Below are 27,198 nucleotides of genomic sequence, written 5' to 3'. Positions count from 1 at the left end.
ACCGCCCCCTGGTCAGCATCATAAACAAGGACCTCAACAAGATGACCCCTCGCCTCCAGCACATCCTACTTAAACTCAGGAGGTATGACTTCCAACTGGTCTACACCCCAGGGAAGGACCTTATCATTGCGGATGCCCTATCGAGAGCAGTGAGCACGTCGCCAGATTCGGAGGGGTTCGTATGTCAGGTCGAGGCGCAGGTGGCCTTTACATCGGCAAATCTGCCAGCTGACGACTCCAATCTGGCCCGTATTCGCCGAGAGACTGCGGCCGACCCCCTTCTACAACGTGTGATGCGCCACATGATGGGAGGGTGGCTCAAAGGGCAGTGCCCGCAGTTCTACAATGTCTGAGATGACTTGGCCGTCATTGATGGTGTCCTTCTGAAGCTAGACCGGATTGTGATTCCGCTACGCATGCACAAGCTGGTTCTCGACCAACTACACGAAGGCCACCTGGGGGTCGAGAAGTGCAGAAGGAGGGCCCAAGAGGTGGTATACTGGCCGGGCATCAGTGATGATATTGCCAATATGGTGCTCAACTGCCCAACCTGCCAAAGGTTTCAGCCGGCGCAACTCCTGAAACGCTTCTGCCCCATGAGCTGGTGACGTCCCCCTGGGCGAAGGTGGGTGTGGACCTCTTTCACGTGCTCGGCAGGGACTATGTCATCGTCGTTGACTACTTCTCCAACTATCCAGAGGTCATATGCCTGCACGATTTGATGTCGTCCGCTGTCATAAGGGCCTGCAAAGACACCTTCGCTCGCCACAGCATTCCGATGACGGTCATGTCGGACAATGGGCCCTGTTTTGCCAGCCAGGAATGGTCATCGTTTGCTGCCTCGTATGGCTTCACACACGTGACGTCCAGCCCTCTGCACCCCCAGTCTAATGGAAAGGCGGAGAAGGGCGTTCACATTGTCAAGCGGCTCATCTGTAAGGCTGCTGCTGCCGAATCGGATTTCTGCCTCGCCCTGCTGGCCTATTGCTCGGCCCCACTAGCCACTGGTCTCTCACCAGCCCAGTTGTTGATGGGTCGCACCCTCAGAACTACTGTACCTTCCATTCTGGCACCCACAATCGACCATGCTCCGGTACTGCACAGGATGCAACTGCAGTGCGGTTGCCAGAAGAGGTCATATGACACACGGGCAACTGATCTTCCTGCCCTGGCCCCTGGAGACGAATTCCGCATCCTCCTACCAGAAGGTGGCTGGTCAGCACCTGCCGAAGTTCTCCGACGTGTGGCTCCCTGCTCGTTCCTGGTTCGCATGGCTGATGGATCCGTGCGTCGCCTGCTTCCACGCTTGCTACGAGACCTTACACCCACACCGTGCCCTCCTGTTGTTCCTGATTTCGACTCCGTGGAGCTGCCTGCTACCATGCCCCTTCCGTCGTCGCCCGTGGCCAGGCCCGTTCCTCAGCCGGTGGTTCCAGACCTATCCTTGAGGCGGTCAACCCAAATTCGTCACCCACCTACTAGACTGGACTTATGAGACTGTTTATACATTGAACTCATGCAACCACTTTGTTAATATGTTTATGTTCTTATCGTTACAGGAATTCGTTTTATCTTTCAACATTTCCCCATTCTTTGTTTATGGTACAACCTTGTTATTATGTCACACCCGACATCGCCCCTTGTATATAGTTAAGCTCCATGTACATGCTGTAAATATTGCACACACACACATTTAGCTACACTCAGTACACATCTCTATTTATAAACACATAGGCACATAATCCTGTAAAAAAGGGGGATGTCATGATATTCAGGTGAACATCACAACACATACATACACACATAATGATGGACAGATCAACGGACAAATCAACACACAAAACACGACAGCCAATCACGGACAAGAGCATACACAGTACAAAGCAGGGAACACAACACTTCCTGGGCACTCGAGCAGGAGAGAGCTCAGGGCACAGAGCTCATTGCCAGCCACTCAGAGGTTCGCCATGTGCTGAATACCAGAGTTTAATATGTTAATAGTTCATTGAAATAAAACTGCGTTGTACCATTCGCAACCGTGTTGGTTGGTCTGTGTATCAGAGTACCCAACACTTCAGCTGGTCGAGGTGGTACTGAGGAGAGTTGATGCAACAGTGAGTGGTAGAGTGAGACGAAGTATAATCAACTGCTGCTGATGTCCAGCCACATTATGCCAAGGAGCGCTGACTTTCAGGTGCAACATGGCCGGTAGATCGTGCTTTAAGTGTTGATGTCGGGACTGAATTGTGTGCGGTTTGCGTTCCCATAGCAGGCACCATTTTCGGAGCAATTCAGGACATGCTAATAGGCCAGTACTCTGCCCACATGAATCATTCCCACCAGAGAGCGGCACGGTAGCACAGTAGTCAGCACTGTTGCTTCACAGCGCCAGGGTCCCAAGGTCCCAAGTTCGATTCCCGGCTTGAGTCACTGTCTGTGTGGAGTCTGCACATTCTCCCCATGTCTGCGTGGGTTTCCTCCGGGTGTTCCGGTTTCCTCACGCAAGTCCTGAAAGACATGCTTGTTAGGTGAATTGGACATTCTGAATTCTCCCTCTGTGTACCCGAACAGGTGCCGGAGTGTGGTGACTGGGGACTTTTCACAGGAACGTCATTGCAGTGTCAATGTAAGCCTACTTGTGACAATAATAAATATTATTATTATTAGGAGTCGGATTGGCTGGGGCTGGAATTGGTGCTGGAGGGCTTGAAAAACTGGAGCTGGTTATAAGCACTCCACTCCCCACACAATCTCATTACTGTCAATAAATTGGTCCAGAGAAGAGCTGCCCCCCGATTTGTGGACATGGGGCTTGACCGAATGTTGGATGTGGTGGAGGGGAGGCGGGATACCCTCTTCCCCAGGGTGGGCAGGACACCCCAGCCTGTTATCCTTAACTGGGCTTGGGTGGAGGTGGCCGAGGAAGTGAATGCTGTGAGTCTCACCAGGCAGGTTGGCACACAGTGCCACAAGAAGATGAATGACCTCCTTAGAGCAGCTCAGGCGAGTCACCACCTGTGTTTCCCTGGCATCGCTCCTGTCCCTCAATCCTCACATCACACCCCGACCCCCCCCTAGAGGCCAATCAAAACCCATCTGCATGCATCTCCCTCACATCCCACCCTGTACCAAACCCCAACACCTTTATTGTCTTCTCTGGCCAGGTGCCTTGCTCACACATGTCACCAGTTACAGACCGCCCCCCCCCCGCCGTGGAACACGCCCACAAATGTCTCACCATGTCCTTTGTGTGTCCCTTAGAAAAAGATGGCCCATAACAAAAGGCGCGGGAGAAGACCGGGGGGTGCACTGGACCTCCGGGCTCTCACCCCTGCTGAGCAGAGGGCGATAGAGTCAGACGGGGAGGTGCAGGAGAAGACTATCGCCAAGGTGGAAGTCAGTATGCCACAGTCAAATGGGCCCCTAATGCAAAATGATGTCTCATGTCTCTTGCCTTTTCCCCCCTGTGTACCCGAACAAGCACCGGAATGTGGCGACTAGGGGCTTTTCACAGTAACTTCATTGAAGCCTACTTGTGACAATCAGCGATTATTATTTTTAAATTATTATTTTGTCTTGCAGGATCACCATCAGGATCAGGCCGGCCCTTCTGGGGTATCCTGCCCCCAGCCACAACTCCAGCACACTCCAGAGGAGCAGTCCGGGGACGACATTGACTTCTTGGCACTGCACTCACCTGCACCCTCCACCAGTGCAGATACTATCACCTCGGTGGGGCATTTTAGTGAAGAGGCTCCTGGGTCTCCATCTGGTGCGCACATCACATATGCTGCAGCACATCAGGTGGAGATAGGAATTCCTGAGGGAGCGGGTAGTCTGGATAGGTATCGCACTTCTGGAAAGTGTGATCACGTCACTGGTGGAGACGCAGACGCAGAGCTGGGATCTATAGGAGGGATGTCAGCAACTTTCCACTTTCCCGTGCCTGCAGATGCAATTGGAGGAGTCCCGCCTCCTTCAGCTGCAGGATAGGGTGCCGACAATACCTGTCGGTCAACACCGAGGTCAACACTGAACGGGTGGCATCCGTGGTGGGAGCCTTGGGTTAAAACATCACAGCCATAGGCCAACACATCCAAGGCTTGGGGCAATCCGTATGGTCGATGGCTGAGGCTCAGGATAGGTTGCCCAGTCACAGGCACACATGTACCGGGCACACATGGGTATTGCTGCAGAGCACAAACACTGCTGGCTAATTGGGAGATGTTATCATAGCTACTTGCAAGCAGTAATTGACAGGTTGAACTAATGCGAATCCTACTTTCAGTCCAACTCTCCCATCCCTTTCCAGCTGACCTTTGGCATTTATGGAGAATGCATTGCAATCATTGGCTTTGGTAATCTGCTTGGTACAGGTATAGATGTCACCAACATAGCCTGGAATGAGATGAAGGCAAAAAGGTAAAGGGCCATCATGACATTTTGACTGCCAATATATGGCCAGGTGGGTGGATGGCCTTAGATCTTGTTATAAGAAAATACCATACATGTCTGTGACAGCCACTCCAGAAAAACATACAGCTAAATATTCATCTTGTGTGGTGATCAAAAATAGGCAAGAACAAATTGGCAGACACGCTCAGACTCTACTCAATTTTGTTTCATTTGGAGAAATGAACAGCTGGATTCATCATCACGGCTTTTGTCAGATGGAGAGTCAGAATTGCCGATTGTTTTTTTTTCAGAAAAATGTAACTATATTCACCAATTTGTCCACTGTGGCCTGGCCCGCGATCGGGGCCTATCGATCGCCGGGCCAGCCTCTCGGGCAGGAGGCCTATTTTGTTCTGCGCCGGCCCCTGTAGCCCTACGCCATGTTGCGTCGGGGCTGGCGCGGAGAAGGGAGCCACTGTGCATGTGCGCGTTGGCGCCAGTACCACTGCGCATGCACAGATCTGCGGCACCTATCTGACACCGGGATCGGCAGCTGGTGCGGTGTGGGTCGCTCAAGTGCCGTGCTGGCCCCCTATAGGGGCCAGAATCGGTGCCCCTGAGGCCATGTTTACGACAGCGTCAACACTCAGCCTCAGGATCACAGAATCCCACCCAATGTGTGCGATTCAGTGAACTTGAGTTAAAGTCCACAAAATGGCATGTTTCGCACAGCGCCAAGAAAGACCCCGCTATTCAATAGCACTTTGCTGATTTTTGGCCTCGGCGAGGAACTCCCCATCGAGGCCATACTTTGAGTAATTTCCTGCAGAAGCGAGTGTAGAAAGACTACTCGCAGATTGGGTGTCTTTTTAAAGGCAGCTCTGATCTTTCAAACCCCCCCTCAATATGCCCCCCCCCCCCCATCCCCACACTCCCCCATTTCACCCAACGTATCTCTTCTGCGGTCCTCAAGCCCCCTCTTACTTACCCCACCTCTTATGGACAAATGGACAAGGCTCCCCGGGCCCTTCAATGTTCTTGTCGGATGGCCTAATTTATATTACAGGAACACTATTACAGCTAAAGCTATAAACAATTTATTGACATTAACTGTGGGTAGACTATATATAAAACAACAGATGCATAACACTATGATCATGCACAAACAACTTCTCTGTTCGCTGCTTTCTAGTCAGTCTGAGATCATCTGACTCTAAAATTCACACATATACTAGTGAGACTCCAAGTGATCAATCGGTGAATTACAACACAACCATGATATCACCACATCCCCTTTCCTTTGAAGGAATAAATTAATACATTATCATCAGTATATTGATATGTGATATCATTAGCCTGTGAGTCTAACAGTATTCATTTTTGTCTTTAAATTTTTTTAAAGTGGTTTAATAAATATATATATATATATATACACAAGAACAGCAAGCAGAGTATGTGCAAATAGTCCAAATCTACAAATTGAGTCGATCAGGTTTTTTTCTGACTGGTTGATCTTCTCAAGAGTTTGACCTTGCTGCTCAGAACTTGTAGATTTAATGTTCTGCTTGACATTCTCAAGCTGAGGAACTGCTGAACTATCTGACACTGCAACTTGCGTTGATTCTGATGTAGGTTTGTCATCAATCACGTTGTTGTGAAAGTGTTCTCTGGTTTTCAAGAGTGCGCGATGATTTCTGCTTAACCCCATCCTCTGTACATTGTAGGATCGAGGTGCTACTTCTTCAAACACAGTGGCTTTTCTCAACCAATTGCCTGAATCTTCTACTTTTACAATGTCATCACTACTCAGAGTTAGTAAAATTCTAGACACTGTATCATAGAACTGCTTTTGGTTTGCTTTAATGTTTTGCATTTCCTGCAGTACCACTGCATTATCCTCCTTCTTTTCCAAGTCTGGAACCTTCTATTCACGAGTAACTCTGCTGGTGATCTACCATGAGACAATGGTAACGCTTTGTAACGTGATTTCGTGAGATATGGATCAGATTGGCTGTGCATTGCTTACTACAAAGATTGTTTCACAATATAGACACTGTTTTCATGAAGATCTTTGGGATCCATGCTTATATGGGCATTGCCTTTTTTTGTTTCACACATACCATGGAATTTACCCCATTGTTAGATTTTTCTATCTTCTTGGTAACTTGTGGTTTTGTATCTGATACGGGTGGTAGGGTACAAATGAGCTTGGCATGCAGATCTACATCTTCAGCAATTTCACTACTAGAATAGAACATAGAACATAGAACATACAGTGCAGAAGGAGGCCATTCGGCCCATCGAGTCTACACCGACCCACTTAAGCCCTCACTTACACCTTATCCCCGTAATCCAATAACCCCTCCTAACCTTTTTGGCCACTAAGTGCAATTTAGCATGGCCAATCCACCTAACCTGCACCTCTTTGGACTGTGGGAGGAAACCGGAGCACCCAGAGGAAACCCATGCAGACACGGGGAGAACGTGCAGACTCCGTACAGACAATGACCCGGCGGGGAATCGAACCTGGGATCCTGGTGCTGTGAAGCCACAGTGCTAGCCACTGTGCTACTGTGCTGCCTAATAGTTTGTATCGGTGCTTTAAATAATGCATCTTCTTCAAATTGTATCTCGTTGTCAAATGGTAGTGCAATAAAATAAGTGAACACATCACTGAATTTGCTGATGATGTTCTCAGAATCGTTGGAGTATTAATCAGTAACTTGTGGATGCTATATGCCAACAGTAGTAGATCTAATTCTTCACAGGACTGATCACCTGATAATGAATCCAAGCCCTTGGATACAATACAGACTGGGATGGAATAAACTGTGTTCTTCACTACCACACTCAGGTCACAAGCACCATAACATTTAATGCTTGAACCATTATAATCTCTCAGAGGTATTTTATGATTTCTTCTAATCGTTGAAACTTAGATTTTATAAATCAGACATGCTGATTAAATTGGCTTTGGCACCAGTGTCTACCTTTAATTGGACCACTGTACCGTTCACTTCAAGTGCTGGCAGCCATTTGTCCTCATTAACCGCATTCATTTTAAATTAAGTGTCAATTTGCATTTTTTTAAGTGCTGGAGAATTTTTTGATGTCTCCAAAAAATTATTCTTCTCTGTTATTACTCCAACAAATAATGGTGTTTCATCACTGGAGACTGTGCTGACCGATCTGGGGTTGAGCTTGGAGTAACAATTCTGAGCAAAGTGATTTTTTCCTTTGCAGCTGGAACAAAACTTGCCAAATGCTGGACACTGCCTTAATTTGTGCCTTTGACTACATCTTTTACACAGAAATACTTTGTCCTGTGAGGGATGTGCATGTGTTTGGTTTATCAAAGGGGTTGTGTTACAGAGTGTTGTTACTAGGGTGCGGGGGAGGGGGTGAAAAGGGACAGAGAGGAGGTTGGGAGCGGAGGCTGCCTGGGGGCGGGCCGGTGGAGGCGCGGAGCATGGGCTGGAGGCGGGCCCAAAAAAGGGGATGGCTGATTGGTGAAGTGGGGGGGAAATGAGACCCCTAACTAGGCTGATCACCTGGAATACTCGAGGGTTAAATGGGCCGGTCAAGAGGGCACGTGTGTTCGCACATCTTAGGAGACTGAAGGCGGACATGGTAATGTTGCAGGAGACGCACCTTAGAGTAACTGACCAGATTAGATTGAGGAAAGGCTGGGTCAGTCAGGTCTTTCACTCGCGACTGGATTCAAAGATGAGAGGGGTCAGGATCCTGATCAATAAGCGGGTGGTGTTTGAGGCAGGTAGAATATTTCGGATGTGGGAGGTCGGTATATTATGGTCAGTGGGAAACTGGAGGGAGTGCAGGTGGTATTAGTAAATGTGTATGCGCCAAATTGGGATGATGTGGAGTTTATAAAGAGGGTGCCGGGGAAGATACCGGACCTGGACTCGCACAGGTTGGTCATGGGAGGGGACTTCAACGCAGTTATTGACCCTGGCTTGGACCGGTCAGGCTCGAAAATGGGCAGGGTGCCAGCAATGGCAAATTAACTAAAAGGGTTCATGGAGTAGATGGGGGTGGGGGGGAGGGGGTGGATCCATGGAGATTTGGGCAGCCAAGGGTGAAGGAGTTCTACTTCTACTCACATGTGCATAAAGTGTACTCCAGATCGATTTTTTCATTTTGAGCAGGGCCTTACTGGCAGGAGTGGTGGACACGGGGTACTCGGTGATCACAATCTCAGACCATGCTCCGCACTGGGTTGACCTGCAGGTGGGACTTGTGGCTGACGAAGGGGTGTGCGTGCGGCTGAGGAAATGTATTCAGAACTACCTGCAGGTCAATGACATGGGGGAAATTTCAGCAGCGGTGGTGTGGGAAGCACTGAAGGCGGTGGTCAGGGGGGAGCTGATCTCGATACGGGCCCAGAGGGAGAAGGTGGACAGGGCGGAGACGGACCCACTGGTAAAGGAGTTACTACAGATCGATAGGAGGTATGCGGAGACCCCAGAGGCAGGGCTTTTCAGGGAACAGCGGAGGCTACAGGCGGAGTTCGGCTTGTTAACCACAGGGAAGGTGGTGGAGCAGCTGAGAAAGGCGAGTGAGGCGATCTATGAGTATGGAGAGAAGGCCAGCAGAATGCTTGCACAGCAGCTTAGAAAGAGGGAGGCAGCCAGGGAGATAGAGAAAGTAAATGACGGAGGTGGGAACCTGGTTGGAGATTCAGCAGGAGTGAATAAGGCGTTTAGGGATTTCTACAGTAGGCTGTGTAGGTCGGAGCCCCCTACGGGGCCGGAGGGGATAAGGCACTCCTTGGGGGGCTGAATTTCCCAAAGGTGGACGGGGAGCTGGTAGAAGGGCTGGGGGCCCCGATCGGGTTGGAAGAGATAGTGGAGGGTCTGATGGCCATGCAGGCGGGTAAAACCCCGGACGGGTACCCAGTAGAGTTTTATAAAAAGTTCTCTGGGATATTGGGGCCGGTGTTGATGAGGATGTTCAATGAGGCAAGGGAAAGAGGGGTGCTGCACCCGACGATGTCACAGGCAACGATTTCGCTGATTCTGAAGCGGGACAAGAACCCGGAGCTGTATGGGTCCGACAGGCAGATCTCCCTGTTGAATGTGGACATCAAACTGCTGGCCACAATTTTGGCCTCCAGGATTGAGGATTGTGTTCCGGACGTTATTGGGGAAGACCAGACGGGGTTTGTTAAGGGCAAGCAGTTGGTGGCCAATGTAAGAAGGTTGTTAAATGTGATCATGATGCCCCCTGAACGGAGCGAGGTGGAGGTAGTGATCGCAATGAATTCAGAAAAGGCTTTTGATCGGGTATAATGGGATTATCTGTGGGAGATACTGGGACTGTTCGGATTTAGGCGGGGCTTTATTGACTGGGTCAGGTTGCTGTATCAGGCTCCTGTGGAAAGTGTATGGACGAATAGGACATCAGACTATTTTAGACTGCACCAGGGGACGAGACAGGGATGCCCCCTCTCCCCACTGTTGTTCGCGCTGGCTATAGAGCTGCTGGCAATTGCTCTGAGAGCCTCAAGGGGCTGGAAGGGGCTGGTCCGGGTTGACGGGGGGGGTGGAGCACAGAGTCTCGCTCTATGCAGACAACCTGCTCCTGTATGTATCGGACCCATTAGAGGGGATGGAAGAAATCATGAGAATTTGGCCAGTTTTCGGGGTATAAGCTAAATATGGGGAAAAGTGAGATGTTTGCGGTCCAGGCGAGGAGACAGGAGAGGCGATTGGGGGGAGCAGGCATGTCCGAAGCTTAGGGGATTTTGGCAGGGGATTGTAGATGTCATGACCATGGTGTTAAAAACAAGGGTGGTGCTGAGTCCAGTGGTGGCAATTTTCGGGGTGTCGGAAGACCCGAGAATCCAGGAGGAGAAAGAGGCAGACGATCTGGCCTTTGCTTCCCTGGTAGCCCGGAGACGGATACTATTAGCTCGGAAGGACTCAAAGCCCCCGAAGTTGGTGTCCTGGCTATCGGACATGGCTAGCTTTCTCTGTTTGGAGAAAATCAAGTTCGCCTTGAGAGGGTCACTGTTAGGGATCAACCGGAGGTGGCAACTGTTCGTCGACTTCTTCGCGGAAAATTAATCGTCAGCAGAAGGGGGGGGGGGGGTTTGTTTAGCTTAAAGTAGGGGATTAATAATAGGTGGGACCTGTAAGGGAGGGAGACGACTTTTGCATTATGTTTATAGTTTCATGTACATTGTTTATTGTGTTGTTGTTATAATACCAAAAAACTCAATAAAATTGTTATTAAAAAAAAGAAATACTTTTTCCTTATCTTCAACCTGTTTGTTGGTGTGCGAGGAGCCGCAGGAACTTTCCTCTTTTCGGACGTTTCCCACCCTTTGTGCTTTCCTCCAAGAAGACGCCACCATTACTGAGAAACATTTTAGAATGCTGTGCAACTAGCTCGTGAGCCGGAAAAATCTTAACTGTTTGTTCCAAGGACATCTCCGATTCCCTCAGCAACCTCTCCTCAACTTATTTTCATTTGCACCAAACACAATCTGATCCCAAATCATGGAAGATTCCACAGCAGAAAAAGTACAGGTTTTAGCTTTTAATTTTAAGTCAATGATGAAATGATCTATGGACTCTTCTGTCTTCTATAAATGTGATCTAAACACATTTATAAACAAATGCATAAATGTCATTTTTTTTTCTGAGAGTGCAATGTGCATCAAACATTCAAATTCCTTCGTTAAAATTTTTGCTATCTTCATTGTTTGCAAATTTAAACGTATTAAACACAACAATTGCTCCGGGCCCTGCGCTGTTAGTAGCATCGCTATCTTACGCGAATCTGATTGATCTCCTAAATGTATTACAGTAAGAAACAAATTAAATTGTTGTTTAAACAAATGCCAGTTGCTGTCCACATTACCATGAAAACTGAGACTCATTGGTGGCTTCAACGACTCCAAGTTGTTAATTCTGGCAATCTGTAAAATCTTCAAATTTCTGTGGACCTTGTGGCAGGCTGATATTTTTTTCTCAGTGTTTAATACCATCTAACCCTGGTACCATGTCATGTTCTTGTTGGATGGCCTGATATATATTACAAGAACACTTGTAGATAAAACTATAAACGATTTAACATTAACTGTGGGTAAACGATACAAAACAACAGATGAATAACAGTATGATCATGCACAAGCAACCTCTCCCTTCTCTGCTCTCCAGTCAGTCCGAGATCACCTGACTCTAACATTTATTTATATACTAGTGAGACTCCTAGTGGTCAGTCGGTAAATTACAACACAACCATGATATCACCACAGGCCTGACCTCTGGCATGGACAACCTGGCACCTGGGAACCTTGGCACTGCGAGCCTGGCACCTTGGCAGGATCACAACACCTCGATGTTGCGACGTCGCAAATCTCAGCCTCTCCCGGACACCAAGGCGGGTGTGATGAGGCTGTTGAATTATGCTCAATGTCTCAGGCCATCTCATGTTTCTCAGTTCTCAAGATGAGACTGCACCCAAAATGTAAACATCTCTCTTCCCCAACTCCAATCCCCCTCCCCACTTTAGGTTCTGACTGATCTGCTGTATATTTCCATCATCTGCAGCATTTTGCTTTTTACCCTGTTCATAATAACTGGTTCAAATTTAAATTCTCCTACCAGGAGAAATCTCTTAGTAGGCATAGTTACATTTATTGTGATGCCCCATGTGCTTTTTGTCGGAAAAAAATGTATATTTTATGTTGCTGTACAATATTCTTTACTCATATCGCAAGTCGGCTTACATTAACACTGCAATGAAGTTAATGTGAAAATCCCCTAGTTGTCACACTCATGCAGTGCCGGACACGACCAGAATATGTGAGTGTGGTTCGCTGAGCTTCCCGAGCACCTCCCACACCTATCCTCCACCCCAAAAAACCTGCTCAGTCTTGCTCCCGTCATATGCGCCCTGTGTAGAACCTTAAATTGAATCAGGCTAAGCCTGGCACATGAGGACGAGGAATTTACCCTGCTTAGGGCATCTGCCCACAGCCCCTCCTCAATCTCTTCCCCCAGCTCCTCTTCCCATTTTCCCTTCAGCTCCTCGACCATCGTCTCCCCCTCGTCTCTCATCTCCCTGTATATTTCAGACACTTTACCTTCTACAACCCATGCCCCCGAAATCACTCTATCCTGGATCCCTTGCATCGGGAGCTGCGGAAATTCCCTCACCTGTTGCCTCGTAAATGCCCTCACTTGCATGTATCGGAAAGCATTCCCTGGTGGCAACTTATATTTTTCTTCCAATGCTCCCAAACCCGCGAACGTCCCGTCCACAAACAGGTCCTTCAGCTTCCTAATTCCTGCTCGCTGCCAACATTGAAATCCCCCATCTATCCTCCCCGGGACGAACCTGTGGTTATTCCTTATCGGGAACCACACCGAGGCACCCGTCACTTCCCTGTGTCGTCTCCACTGCCCCCAGATCTTCAAGGTCGCCACCACCACTGGGTTTGTGGTGTACCTTTTCGGGGAGAACGATAGCAGCGCTGTCGCCAGCGCTTTTAGGCTTGTTCCCTTACAGGACGCCATCTCCAACCTTTTCCACGCCGCACCTCCTTCTTCCCTCATCCACTTACAGACCATCGACACATTGGCGGCCCAATAGTAGTCACTCAGACTCGGCAGTGCCAATCCCCCTCTGTCCCTATTGCGCTGCAGGAACCCCATCTTTACCCTCGGGGTCCTTCCCACCCACACAAAGCTCGCAATGCTCCCGTCTATTTTTTTTAAAAGGGCCTTTGTAATCAGGATGGGGAGGCACTGAAACACGAAAAGAGACCTCGGGAGGACCACCATTTTGACCGCCTGTACTCTGCCCGCCAATGACAGGGGCACCATATCCCACCTCTTAAAGTCCTCCTCCATCTGCTCTACCAGTCATGTCAGGTTAAGTCTATGTAGGGTTCCCCAGTTCCTGGCCACCTGAATCCCCAAGTATCGAAAATTCCTTGCTACTCTCCTCAGCGGCAGAGCATCTATCCCCCTGCTCTGTTCCCCGGGGTGCATCACAAAAAGTTTGCTCTTTCCCATATTTAATTTATATCCCGAGAACTCTCCAAACTCCCTGAGTATCTGCATTACCTCTGGCATCCCCTCTACTGGGTCCGCCACATATAGCAGCAAATCGTCCGCATATAGTGACACTCGATGTTCCTCCCCCCCTCTAAGCACCCCCGTCCACTTCTGAGAGTCCCTCAGCGCTATGGCCAATGGCTCAATTGCCAACGCGAACAGTAACGGGGACAGGGGGCACCCCTGTCTTGTACCCCTATGTAATCGGAAGTAACCCGATCTTTCCCTATTGGTAACAACGCTTGCCACCGGGGCCCCATACAGGAGTCTAACCCATCTAATGAACCCCTCCCCAAACCCAAATCTCTTCAGCACCTCCCACAGATAGTCCCACTCCACTCCCTGCATCCATCGCCACCACTATCTCTGCCTCCCCCTCCGGTGGGGGCATCATCATCACCCCCAGCAACCTTCGTACATTGGCGTTCAATTGTCTCCCTTTAACAAACCCTGTCTGGTCGTCATGTACCACCCCTGGGACACAATCCTCTATCCTTGTCGCCATCACTTTGGCCAGCAGTTTGGCGTCTAAGTTTAGGAGGGAGATGGGCCTGTATGACCCGCACTGCAGCGGGTCTTTGTCTTGTTTCAGAATTAACAATGTCGTCGCCTCCGACATTGTCGGGGGTTAGTGTCCCCCTTTCCTTAGCCTCATTAAAGGTTCTCGCCAGAAGTGGGGCCAGCAGGTCCACATGTTTCCTATAAAATTCCACCGGGAACCCATCTGGTCCCGGGGCCTTCCCTGCTTGCATGTTCCCAATTCCTTTGATCACCTCATCCAACTCAATCTGCGCCCCCAGACCTGCCACCTCCTGCCCCTCCACCCTCGGGAACTCTAGCTGGTCCAAAAAGTGTATCATTCCCTCTTTCCCCTCCGGGGTTTGGGACTTATACAGCCTCTCATAAAATGTCTTAAACACCTCGTTCACTTTCCCTGCTCTCTGCTCCATCTTTCCCGTTTCGTCCCTAACTCCTCCAATCTCTCTCGCCGCCCCCCTCTTTCGAAGTTGTTGGGCCAGCAGCCGGCTCGCCTTTTCCCCATATTCATATTGTATTCCCTGTGCCTTCCTCCACTGTGTCTCCACCTTTCCCGTGGTCAGCAGGTCAAACTCCGTAGTCTTCGTCTTTCCCTGTATAGCCCTTCATCCGGGGCCTCCGCATACTTCCTATCCACCCTCAGAATTTCCCCAACCAATCTCTCTCTTTCTTTACCCTCTTGTTTCCCCTTGTGGGCTCTAATGGAAATCAGCTCTCCTCTAACCACCGCCTTCAGCGCTTCCCATACTACCCCCAACTGGACCTCCCCCCCCCATCATTGACCTCTAGGTATCTTTCGATACATACCCTCACCCTTCCGCATACCCCCTCGTCCGCCAGTAGTCCCATGTCTAATCTCCAAAGTGGGCGCTGCTCCCTTTCCTCTCCTAGATCCAGATCCACCCAATGTGGGGCGTGATCTGAAACGGCTATAGCCGAGTACTCCATTCCTGCCACTTTCAGGATCAGCGCCCTTCCCAAGACAAAAAAGTCTATCCGGGAGTATACTTTATGGACGTGGGAGAAGAAGTAAAAGTCTTTACCCATCGGTCTGGCAAATCTCCACGGATCAACTCCTCCCATCAGCTCCATAAATCCCTTAAGCACCTTGGCCACTGCCGGCCTTCTCCAGGTCCTGGATCTGGACCAGTCCAGCCCTGGGTCCAGCACTGTGTTAAAGCCCCCCCCACCCATCAACAAGTTTCCCGCCTCCAGGTCCAGGATACATCCCAGCATTCGCTTCATGAATCCCGTATACGTTCACCAGCACCACCGCCTCACCTTGCAATCTGCCACTCACCATCACGTACCTGCCCCCACTATCCACCATTATGGTCTTAGCCTCGAACGATACCCGTTTCCCCACCAGTATTGCCACCCCTCTGTTTTTCGCATCTAACCCTGACTGGAATACCTGTCCCACCCATCCTTTCCTTAGTCTAACCTGGTCCGCCAATTTCAGGTGCGTCTCCTGGAGCATAACCACTTCCGCCTTCAGTCTCTTTAAGTGCGCAAACACCCTTGCCCTCTTAATCGGCCCATTCAAACCTCTCACATTCCACATGATCAGCCAGGTTGGGGGGCCATTTACCCCCCCCCCCCTCGTCGGCTAGCCATCCCCTTTTTTAAGCCAGCTCCTCACCCAGGTCCCACACACCCTTCTGTCCCCCAGACGGCGCCCTCCCGTCCCAACCACCTTGTCTGTCTCGTATCAGCTCCCCCCCCCCCCCCCCCCCACTAGATTCCCCTCTAGCTTGATTGCTCCCCCCATATTGCTTCCGGGAGTCAGCTAACTCTGGCTGACCTCGGCTTCCCCCGTTTATCCTTTGACCTCCCTGCGTGTGAGGCCCCCTTCCTTCCTGCACCCTTTTTCCCGCCACAATTTCCATAGCGCGGGAGAAAACCCGCGCTCCCCTCTCGGCCCCACCCCTAATGGCGCAGTTCCCTCATTCCCCTTCCCTGTCCCCTTTTCCACCGGCGCCCACATTTCTTCGTGTCCCCCCCCTCGGGGGGGGGGAGAGAAAAAATTCCCCGTCCAACATTTTTACATATTAGCCCTCCCCTCTCCCCACTTTACATTTCTGTGCCACCACCTCGCTACCTCTCTCCAAACATCAATTTCTCACGTCTAGTCCAATTTCTCTTCCTGAATGAATGTCCATGCCTCCTCCGCCGTCTCGAAGTAGTGGTGTTTGCCCTGGTGTGTGACCCACAATCTTGCCGGCTGCAGCATTCCAAATTTGACTTTCTTCCTATGGAGCACCGCCTTGGCCCGATTGAAACTCGCCACCTCCGCACTCCAATCTTGATATACGCGTATCACCACGTTCTCCCACTTGCTACTCCGTGTCTTCTTAGCCCATCTCAGGACCATCTCCCTGTCCCTGTAGCGATGGAACCTCACGACTATTGCTCGTGGTGTTTCCCCTCCCTTTGGTCTTCTCACGAGGACCCGGTATGCTCCCTCCACTTCCAGGGGGCCCACTGGGGCCTCAGCTCCCTTAGAGCATGGAGCATCGTACTCACATACGCCCCAGCATCAGCTCCCTCTGTCCCTTCGGGGAGGCCTGAAATCCTTAGATTCTTCCCCCTCGAGCTGTTCTCCAGGGCTTCCAGCCTTTCTATGCACCTCTTATGTAGTGCCGCGTGCGTATCCGTTTTTACCACCAGGCCCTGTATCTCGTCTTCGTTCTCGGCTGCCTTTGCCTTCACTCCACGGAGCTCCAGCGCCTGGACCTTTTGTGTTTCCTTCAATCCCTCGATTGCCAGTAACTTCGGTTGCAGCACCTCTTTCTTGAGCTCCTCCACACATCGTCAGAGGAACTCCTGCTGTTCCGGGCCCCATACCATCTGGGCTCCCTCGGCCGCCATCTTGCTTCTCCCTTCTCTTCCCTGCCGCTGCGCCAGAGGATCCTCCGCAATCTGGCCACTACTGTCGCTCCTTTCCATCCACACCCGGGGGGGCTTCTTCCTTTGTCACCTCACACTGGGTTTGGCCGTAAAAAATTTCCGTTGGGGCTCCCGATAAGAGCCCAAAAGTCCGTTGAAACGGGAGGTGCCGAAACGTGCGGCTTAGCTGGTCATCGCCGCAACTGGAAGTCCGTTCAAGCAGTTCTGATCAATACTCATAATTCGGAAGTGTGTGTATGCATGCGTAACTAACAGGGCGATAAGGTAAAATTGATAGATTTTTTGTTGCGACAAAACTGTCGGGAGTTTGTACTTCGGAAAGTAGCGAAAGCCATACGCGTATTTACAGCACCGCCTTAATACCCCTGTCCCAAATTTGAAGAGCAGCATTCTAATAGGAAAGATGGCAATGCAGGCAATGCAACGCCTCATGAACCCAGAGGAATTTGCGGTGGCAGCGACCAGCAGCAGTAGAGTGGGACAATGCCCCATTTGGGAGGAAGAGATCAGGAAATATATCAAAGGGAAAGAATGGCCCCTTTGGAATGAATTCTGTGACAACGAGGAATCAGGCCCCAGGAGTATAGGACATACTTGGTGGGAGAACCTGAGCGAGATCCACAAAAAGAGCTTAGGGAAAGCTTGCATGCCGATGGCAATCGTGTCCTGCTTGGCACAACTGCGAGGCACAGAGGAGGTCGTTATGACGCTCTGGAAAGAAGTAGATGGCATACATCGAATGAGTAAGGTCGATGTAAGCGAGGTAGAAAGAGAGAACTTAGAATTGAGGAAATTGGCAGCAAAAGATGGAGAGGTGGAGGATGCCAAAGGGGCACACCAGTCTTGTCTGGCGCACTTAAGCAGCTTCCAGTCCCAATATGAAAAGGCCTATCAGGACACGCAACGTGCAGTCCTGGTACGTGAAGAAACAGAGAGGCAGGTAGAAGCATTGCAGAGACAGCGTGGTGACCTGAAGGCAGCATTAAGAGCACTCCATGCTGTCATCACGGAGCAATGACAAAGCACGCTAGATCACGCAAAGTGCCGGAAGCAGATTGCAGAGCTGCAATCGCTGCTTTCAGTTCAGAAAGGATTCCAGGAAACCTTTGGAGCAAAATTAGATGAGGAAGACGGCCCTGATTGGGAAGAGTTGAATGAGACAGCGCAGAGATATGTTCAGGGAACATGTGCGCAGGGAAAGCCACAAAAGAGGAAAGCGCCCCAACCCCCCACACAGCAGATAGTTCAAGCTCCAGTGAACCCAGTAACCACCCACCGCACAGCCACATCGGACGATGCGGAATTTCTATACTCCGCCCCCTTAACAGTGACCCAATTACGGGACGCGTGCGATACGATCACACCGTTCCTCCCCACCTCAGACCCCCACCATTTCTTTGCCACAATAAAGCATCAGGCGACCATGTACGGCCTGGATGAGCGAGAGCATGTAAAGCTCACAGTTTTAAGTTCAGACCCTTCAGTCGTAGCAGCCCTTCCCGACCCACAGAATGTAGGAGGAGGCACCCTTGCAGAAATGCATACCGCGATCCTGGATGCGATCGGGTATAACCGGTGTGACCCCGTAGATGGCCTCAACAAATGCAGGCAAAAGAAATCCGAGCACCCCACAGCGTTTGCTGGATGCCTGTGGATTCACTTTGCAGCAGTCTTTGGAGACTTAGACCGCGCCCATTTGTCCCCAGGCAACATGGCCAAATGGACACGCACCCTTATCTCCCATGCCACAGAAACAGGACAGAAAGCTTGCGCGAGTTATGATCCCTCAGAGGAGGCCCATAACAAGAAGTGGGTAGTGAAAAGATTGTCCCGCGCTTGGGAGCAATCTATACAAAGCAAACCCGCAGTCAAGAATTCCGAGGAAAAGCAGGCCAACGCAGATATACAGGCAGTTAAAATACACCAGGACCCCGCATGGTAAATGAAGGAAAGAACAGCCCCCCACCCAAGTCACAAGAATGTTACAACTGTGGACAGTAGGGACATTTTGCAAGAGAGTGCAATGCCCCTAGAAAGCCACAGATCAGACGGACCTGACCGGAACGGACTGACGATGTTCGGGCTCCCCCAGTTGGGTCTGCGACACCCTTTAGGATAGGTCCGGACGACCGATAGTTGCAGCGAAAATTCGGGGACAGCCCATCGAATTTCTATGGGACACAGGAGGGTCCCGCACCACAATAAATTCCTCCACCATGTTCCAAAAGGACAAGTGGCCCACTACAGCCACCATCACCCTCAGCGGCTTTACAGGCCACTCACAGCAGGGACACATCACAGCCCCTGTACCCATTCAAATCGGCAACATCACCACCAAGCACCCCGTAGTTTTAGTTGACCTGCCCCACACAGCAGAACACATTCTGGGAATCGATTTTATGAATTCCCACAACTTATCATTTGATCCAGTCAACCAGTGTGTCTGGAAAATGGCAAAGTCTGCAAGAGCGCCAGCAACGCTCAACATAGGAGAATACGCCAACAAAATTAGCGTAGTAGGCAAATTTTGGTTCAACCCGACCACGCTTAGTATGGACAAGCAGGTTAGGGCAGTTCTGCAAAAGAACAGGGCAGCATTCGCGACCCACAAGCACGACTGTGGACGGATGACTGGCTCCGTACAAATAACAGGACCTGACCCTAGACCCCAAAAACAATATGGATTTCCCCAAGAGGCAGTGGGAGAAATCTCAAAGGTAATAGAAAGCTTATTAGAGCAGGGCGTACTCAGATCAGTAGCATCCACTAATAATGCCCCGATTTGGCCAGTGAGAAAGTCCGATGGATCATGGCGACTGACCATCGATTACCGGGAACTCACCAAAATCACCCCCGCAGCAGCCCCCACAGTAGCAACAAGTCCCGAGACCATGCTCAAGCAGGGACTCAATTCCCGATACTTTACGGTTTTGGATGTCAGTAATGGATTCTTGTCCATTCCATTGGCAAAGGCGTGCCAATACAAATTTGCCTTCACTTTTAAAAATCAGCAGTACACGTGGACATGCCTGCCACAAGGCTTCCACAACTCCCCCTCGATTTTCCACCGACAGCTGGCAAATGGTTTAGCCAAATTCTCTCACCCCGAATGACTCATCCAGTACATAGACGACCTACTACTGCAGACAGACACCAAGGAAGAGCACATTGAGCTGCCGAAACCACATTGACGGTTTCGCCAGCAAGGCAGCACCCCTCTCAGACCCCCTAAAGAAAGGAGCCCCCTGGGAATGGCTTCCGCAGCATACGGATGCTGTGGATGCTTTGAAGCAATCACTCATAGCAGCCCCCACACTGCAAGTTCCAGACCTGGGTTCCCCTTACGCTACAGAGGTAGCAACCACAGACTGCACCCTTTCGGCCGTGCTCCTCCAGGAATGGCACGACCAGTTAAGGCCTGTAGCTTATGCCTCCAGAACTTTAGATGCTGTGGAGCAGGGATTTTCAGCCTGTGAGAGGCACCTGCTCGCAGTATTTTGGGCAGTTCAGTATTTTCGTTTATTACCGGACTGAACTCCATCACAATTCTCACCGAACACACCCCCACCCAATTTTTACTGGACGGACGACTCAAGGACGGTACAGTAAGCCAGATTAGAGCAGCTAGATGGATCCTTCTCTTGCAGGGACGGGACATCACTGTTAAACGGACAAAGACGCACACCTTTTTAGCCGACAACTTACAGTACCCTGGAACACCCCACGAATGTGAAATTATCTCTCCACACCACAACACAGGCCCCTTTATTGCTAAAACACACCCCAGAAAGATAGGTAGTTCAACCCAGAGCCCCCAGCACACACACACGTGTGAGCCCATAAGGATATATGCGGATGGATCTTCCACAATATTGGATGGGAAGCGCATAACAGGTTGCGTTATATATGTCGAGGACGCGCAGGGACGTACCCTAGAAGAAATCGCAATAAAACCTCCAGGCCACTTAGGCACGCAGGCAGCAGAGCTTGCGGCCATCGCATATATAGTGGAACACCCAGATTCCTTCCCCAGCCCAGCAGACATATATTCGGACAGCCTCTATGTCTGCAACAGCCTTACGGAATTCCTGCCCCTGTGGCAAGCAAGAGGATTTGTTTCCGCAGATGGAAAAACCCTCCCCTCAGCCCCATTGCTCCATCACATTTTAGAGCGAGCACAGAACAGGACTTTTGGGATAGTCAAATTTCGCAGTCACCATCGTTCCTCCCCCCCTGGAAATGTAAAAGCTGACGCACTGGCTAAAGCAGGTTCCAGACATGGATATTTTTGGATACCACCCCAAAGCGCACCAGTGAATGCAGTTGAGGTCTCACAGACTAAGATCGAGGATCTAGTGGAGGCCCAAAAGCAGGACAGCAACCTCAGGGAGATTTTAAAAGGAAACTATCCAGCACCTCATGAGAAATTTAAAAATGCTCTGACCACACATGACGGTGTGGTGGAAAAAGATACCTTTTATGTGGTTCCTGAACAGGACAGGAATCAACTGATTTGTTTGTTCCATGATGGCCATGGGCATCAGGGAATCGATCCCACTACAGCCCACCTCAAGCAGCTTTGTTGGTGGCCGAATTTACAGGAGGATGTAAATCACTACATCGAGAATTGTCTTATCTGTGCCCAGAATAATCCGGACAGATATGCCAAAACGGCTGAGTTTAGTCACACCCGACCCGTTAATGGCCCCTGGACTAACCTCCAGATCGATTTTATAGGACCATTGCCCCCTTGCAGGAATGGTTATAAATATGTACTCGTGGTGATAGACATGTTTCCGAAATGGGTAGAAGCATTCCCAGCCAGAACAAACACTGCAAAAACCACAGCCAAGATTTTGACCCACCACATCTTTACAAGATGGGGACTCCCCGCAGCATTGAATCCGACCAAGGTTCCCATTTTACGGGACGTGTCATGCAGAACGTCCTCACGATATTTGGCATCACCCAAAAATTCCACATGGCATACCACCCACAGTCCAGTGGTATCGTGGAGCGCATGAATCGGACCCTAAAATCCACCCTCAGAAAAATGGACCAGCAAAACAACACCACTTGGGACACAGTCCTCCCTTTTGCGCTGATGTTTTTGCGCAATATAGTTTCAACTTCCACAGGTTACACCCCACACACCCTCATGACCGGACGCCCCATGAAAGGCACAGAATTTTTATTAGGTTTAGACTTGACCAGCCCCAAAGTGACGGCCCTCACACACGAGAAAGCAGTAGAGCAATTAGTGGATAATGTTAAAACGGCTCAGCTAGCACCGCAGTGAAATTGGGCACAAGAAAGAAACAGAACAAGGCCTGCTTCGACAAGACAGTGCATGCGACTGAGTACAGTGTAGGACAGCAAGTCATGCTCTCCGTATACAGCCCCAGCACATTCCTGTCACCAAAGTACTCGGGTCCGTACTCCATTGCGGACAAAGTAAGCCCTTCCGTATACAAGATAAAATATCCCAACGGAAAGACTGCATGGTTCCATATCAACCAGCTGAAGGCATATGGAACACAGTCTAACCACTCACACCACGTCATGCTCGACGCAGCACACCACACCCTGCCCACAGCCAACGTAACCCTACCATCCCCCAACACGTCCAGCCCAGCCATGGACTCAACCTCGACTCCACCCCCGAAATATACACTCCGCCCCGGAATGCCCACAGACTGCAGCAGCAGAGACAGCGACTGTGACTCGGACGATAGCCACAGCACGCCTCCCTACTATCCCCATGCAACAGGACCCACACACAGCGAATCCGACTACGATCCGAGTGATACCTTCATGATTACTTTCCTAAACAAACCCCACCACCGACCACCGACCCACCATGACGACCCCAATTCCGTCCCCACACAACTAGACACCACCTATTGGCACAGAGACAACTCATACAGACTCGTCCGAAACGACGAGAGCGACCCCAAATCACAACATGCAGCCCTATCAACCTGAATACATTCAAGAGTTTGGCAGCCGGGAGAAGATGACGACATTGAGTCTGACTCCCAAAACAAGAACCCCTTTGTGACCCTATTCGCAACCGATAACTGAGGTGTCCAGATGATGTTTTAAAAGGAACTGCTTGGGAGAAACGGTGTCCTTTCTGGTGGAACCTGCAGCATGTTTTACGTTGTTTGTACTGTTTTGTTAAATGTTGTATGTCAGACAGGAAACATTTTTCCACGGCCCCACGCCTTTTCAGCAGAAACCTCTGAGGACTTGCCCACAGAGACTTGCTACTGTCCCAGACGCAATTTCAACGGAACTCGTCTGTCGACAGATACCAGACGCCCGTTCATAACTGCCCTTCTGGTTCGAGGGAAGAACCACTATGGCAGCCCGTTCTTGTCGGTTGCTCAGGCAGTGGAGAAACGGCTTGGGACCCGCCCTGCCTGGGAACCCCCTTCTGGTCAACTACGCTCGGGTAGGGGACATATGGTATTGGTAGCCGTCCTACCCGGGGACTCCATCCAACTCTTACCCGTCGCGGCCCATACGCACCTCATTTTGGAAACTTTAGTTCAAAATGTTTTGTTTTGTTTCGGGTAACCCTTAGGTTGCCAACCACATGCTATTTACATCCTGAAACTTTGGATGGTAAACCACACAGTCTGCGAGACGGCTCGCACTGGTTCATTATTTGTAACTGTGTCTTGTTCTAAAATTCGGTTTTTGAAAAAAAATGAGGGAGTCACACTTAGTGACCAATTATAAAGGGAGTAATTGGCACTAAAGGACAGACAGACTATTGTACGAGATGTTAAACCAAGATAGTTATAGACACTATGCTTGTTTCCACAGAACTCCAGAAGCCCCAGGACCGGAGAAGAGAAGAGAAGTGAAAGAAGAAGCACCATGAGGACTTCCTTCGGATGGTTCATCATAATAATGGACATTTGGTTGCGCATGAACGCGAACCCCATGACCTCAAGCCCCCCAGCCGTTAATGATTCACTATGCGTCTCAGAAAATGGAGAAGGAGAGCCTACCGCGCTCGCACCCTGGTATATAGGATCAGATCCCCTATTTTCGGGTACGACCAGACCCCCGACCCCCGCGATCTATAATAAAGAGCATTCACTTGCGGTTTTATTGTAAATAAAGAAATGTTCATGAGCAATTGTACGATCCTGAGCTTGACTGCCAAGCCAGGAAAAATGTGTATTGACTGCTATGATTTTGTTTGTATGGTTGAGGAATTTAGAGTGATGAAATGTTTGAGTGAGAGTAGCATATTAAGGATAGTTAGAGGTTCCCACTTTTTTTATTGTTTTGTAATGTATGTCCCTGTTGACATAGCGCCCCTTAGAATTGTCAGTTAAAAATTTTTTTGCATAGTTATGGTCAGTGTAGAGGCCATGAAAGAAGTGCCCCTCCAGGTCAGGGAATGGAAAGCAACGTAGTTATGTGATTATTCACGCTTCGCGTTAGGATCACAAGGAGGGATTGTAGCCACCTAAATTGGCCAGCTCCTGATTTAAAATGGCGAATGGCAAAGGCTGATGGGAAAGTCAGCCAACATAGACAGAAACCAGCAGCTGCAGGTTTGCTGTGTAATTACCTCTGCAAAGGCCAGACAACTTTGATACCAGCGACCATCGCCATAACAATGTAGCAGCCATCTGCATACTGATGAGCAATCCCCGGGAACAATAAGTAACATTTTGGACATATAAAGCAAAGCCAGACTCTTCGGCGCCAGCAGGAGCCAACACAAAGGAGGTGAACAAGCACCTCAAGACCGCCCATCGATCAGGGAACCGCTCCAGTATTGGAGAAAATCGAACCAAGCGATTGGGACAAAGTCCAATCACTTGGGACCAGGTACAGGGTCCGCCCCAAAAGGCGGGAAGCCCCTGGGGACTATAAGAGTTCAGCCCCAAGTTCAAATCGGTCTCTCTTCAGCTCTCTTCACCTCTTCGTCCTGCCCGGGTCACCCAGCAACACGAACCAACATTGACCGTGACCGGTGCAGTGACCACCGACAGAAGTAAGTGTTAATTCAGTGCTCGCTATGAGATAGGCGCTCCTAGCTACCAATCCGTACCAACTTCGAATCCCGCAGACTCAGAACCCGAACGAAAGGCCATTTGTTCCCCTGACCTGGTGGGCCAGTCCGAAGATAAGTATAGGCCTATTAGTTGTAGAAGTAGCTTAGATGTAGAATTTGTGCATGAGTAGTGATTACTGTGAATAATAAATGTGCTTTGATTTGAATCTTACTAATTGGGTCATTGATCATTACTCGGACTTGAACCTCGTGGTGGTATCGTAAAGATACCTGGCGACTCGAGAGTAAAGGTCATAAAACAGAGCAATTGAACCAACGGAAAGTTAGCAACAGAGCCTCTCATGAAAGACCTGGATAAGTTTGATTTTAACACTTTGGGCTTCCTTGTAAGACCATAAGACCATAAGACATAGGACCAGAATTAGGCCACTAGGCCCATCGAGTCTGCTCCGCCATTCAATCATGGCTGATATTTTCTCATCCCCATTCTCCTGCCTGCTCCCCATAACCCCTGATCCCCTTATTAATCAAGAACCTATCTATCTCTGTCTTAAAGATACTCCTCTGGCAGGGCTCCTCTGTGCTTCACAAGGAAATCCATATCTTCCTGGACCCCAGGCTCCCCTTCCCTACAACTATGATCACCTCTGCCCGTCCCACCCCTCTTCCTTGACCTTCCTTCTGCTGGAAACTGTTTCCTTGTGTGACCATCAGTAGCTTTCTGCCAGTCAGAATCCCACTCCTAACCGCTTTGTTGATTACACTACCATGTTAAAATAACCTTGCGCCGGTGGTTACAAATGTACTGGCCATGCTCACACCTGATACAGATTTGGATGTCAGATTTCACACTATAGACCATAAAACCACAAGACATAGAAGCAGAATTAGGCCATTTGGCCCATCAAGTCTGCTCCACCATTCAATCATGGCTGATATGTTTCCTATCCCCCATTCTCGTGCCTTCTCCCCATAACCCTTGATCCTTTACATATCAGCATTTGTTAAGAAATTAATTAGTTGACTAAATGATAAACAATTTCAATGAATGGGATTGAGTTTTTAATGTTCTGCTGAGTGCTAAAATATAAAAGTGTACCTTGTATGCCTTAATAATCAATTGAAGGATATTTCTCGAATCACTTTCAAGTAGTTCCACTGTGGCACCAGGTATCAGTTCTGCATAATTCTACGAGGAAGCAACAATTATGTGATGGTTAATTTTAAAAGCAACAATCACACCCATAAAATAAATTGCTGTGCAATAATAATTTGTCACCATTTCTTAAAAAAACTACACATATCTGAAAGATTATGACAAAAGCCGATAATAACGGTGAGTGACCAAATCAGTTGCTTTTTCTGTAAATAAATTGGTTGGAAATATGCTAACCATTTACTTCAACATTCTATCTGTTCACAACCTGGGATTTAGTTCTGTAATTAGACTGCATGCCTTGTATCACAGAACATCATTTCCCATAAATTGCATAGTTTAAATTATAACAGACCTACAAATGTTTTGAGATTTCAAAGTGTTTGGAAATCACCAGGAAGAGGGACCACTATTAATGCAGGCCATGTGTCGCACAAAGGTGACCAAAATAACATAAAAATTAAACCAACCTACAGTGCATTGCACGGTGTAAAAAGGCTAACACCAATAAGTCTGAGAAGTGAAACTGATCAACAGAGCAACAAAGATTGTGTTTAAAACACCAAAAGTGATTATATCTTTTTCCTCTGGTTGTTAAAATGAGTGAGAAGGTCAGTGCAAATATAAAATGGGAAAAGATGTTGAAAATTTAAAAAGTGTTTTCCAACGCAAGCAATGAATACAGAGCAAACAGGAATTAATATAATTAAGCTAGAGTTTGAACAATTACGTCAGGACCTGTTTCAACATATCTCTCTGTGCTACAGTGTCCAATTGTTCTATGCTTGATTATGTGAGTCCGGTTACTACTGATGCTCACTGTGTTTGATTGGTTAAGCATGCGTGCAGACTAAGTGGAAATTAAACAAAGTCGTACCAAGAGCTGGATGCCAGAGATGAAGCATTGAATAGACATTTTGAACAGTAGTGAATAAAACCTGTTTTGCTTTTATTTCAGGTCATATGCAAGCCTGCCAGTCAAAAAAGAATTGTCCAAGAGGGAATGGGAAGAAGACATTCACAAAGATTTTTTCCTGACAGCTATTCCTTGCATTGTAACTTTAAAG

At 49.2% G+C, this 27,198-nt stretch overlaps 1 protein-coding gene across 3 annotated transcripts in view; it reads right to left on the bottom strand.

Annotated features, from left to right (window-relative positions):
- Nucleotides 1-27,198, bottom strand: part of itgb6 (integrin, beta 6) — a 139,927-nt gene that overhangs the window by 74,771 nt on the left and 37,958 nt on the right. For all 3 annotated transcript variants that reach the window (XM_072474525.1, XM_072474518.1, XM_072474534.1), the window contains one exon: nucleotides 26,075-26,164. In XM_072474525.1, the coding sequence (XP_072330626.1) occupies nucleotides 26,075-26,164 (90 nt within the window). The remainder of the gene's footprint in view (nucleotides 1-26,074; nucleotides 26,165-27,198) is intronic.

The sequence above is a fragment of the Scyliorhinus torazame genome, chromosome 2 (genome assembly GCF_047496885.1).
Source record: "Scyliorhinus torazame isolate Kashiwa2021f chromosome 2, sScyTor2.1, whole genome shotgun sequence".
NCBI classification, from domain to species: Eukaryota; Metazoa; Chordata; class Chondrichthyes; order Carcharhiniformes; family Scyliorhinidae; genus Scyliorhinus; species Scyliorhinus torazame.
Note: the sequence above shows the minus strand (reverse complement) of the source record. Positions and strands in the feature narration are given on the sequence as shown.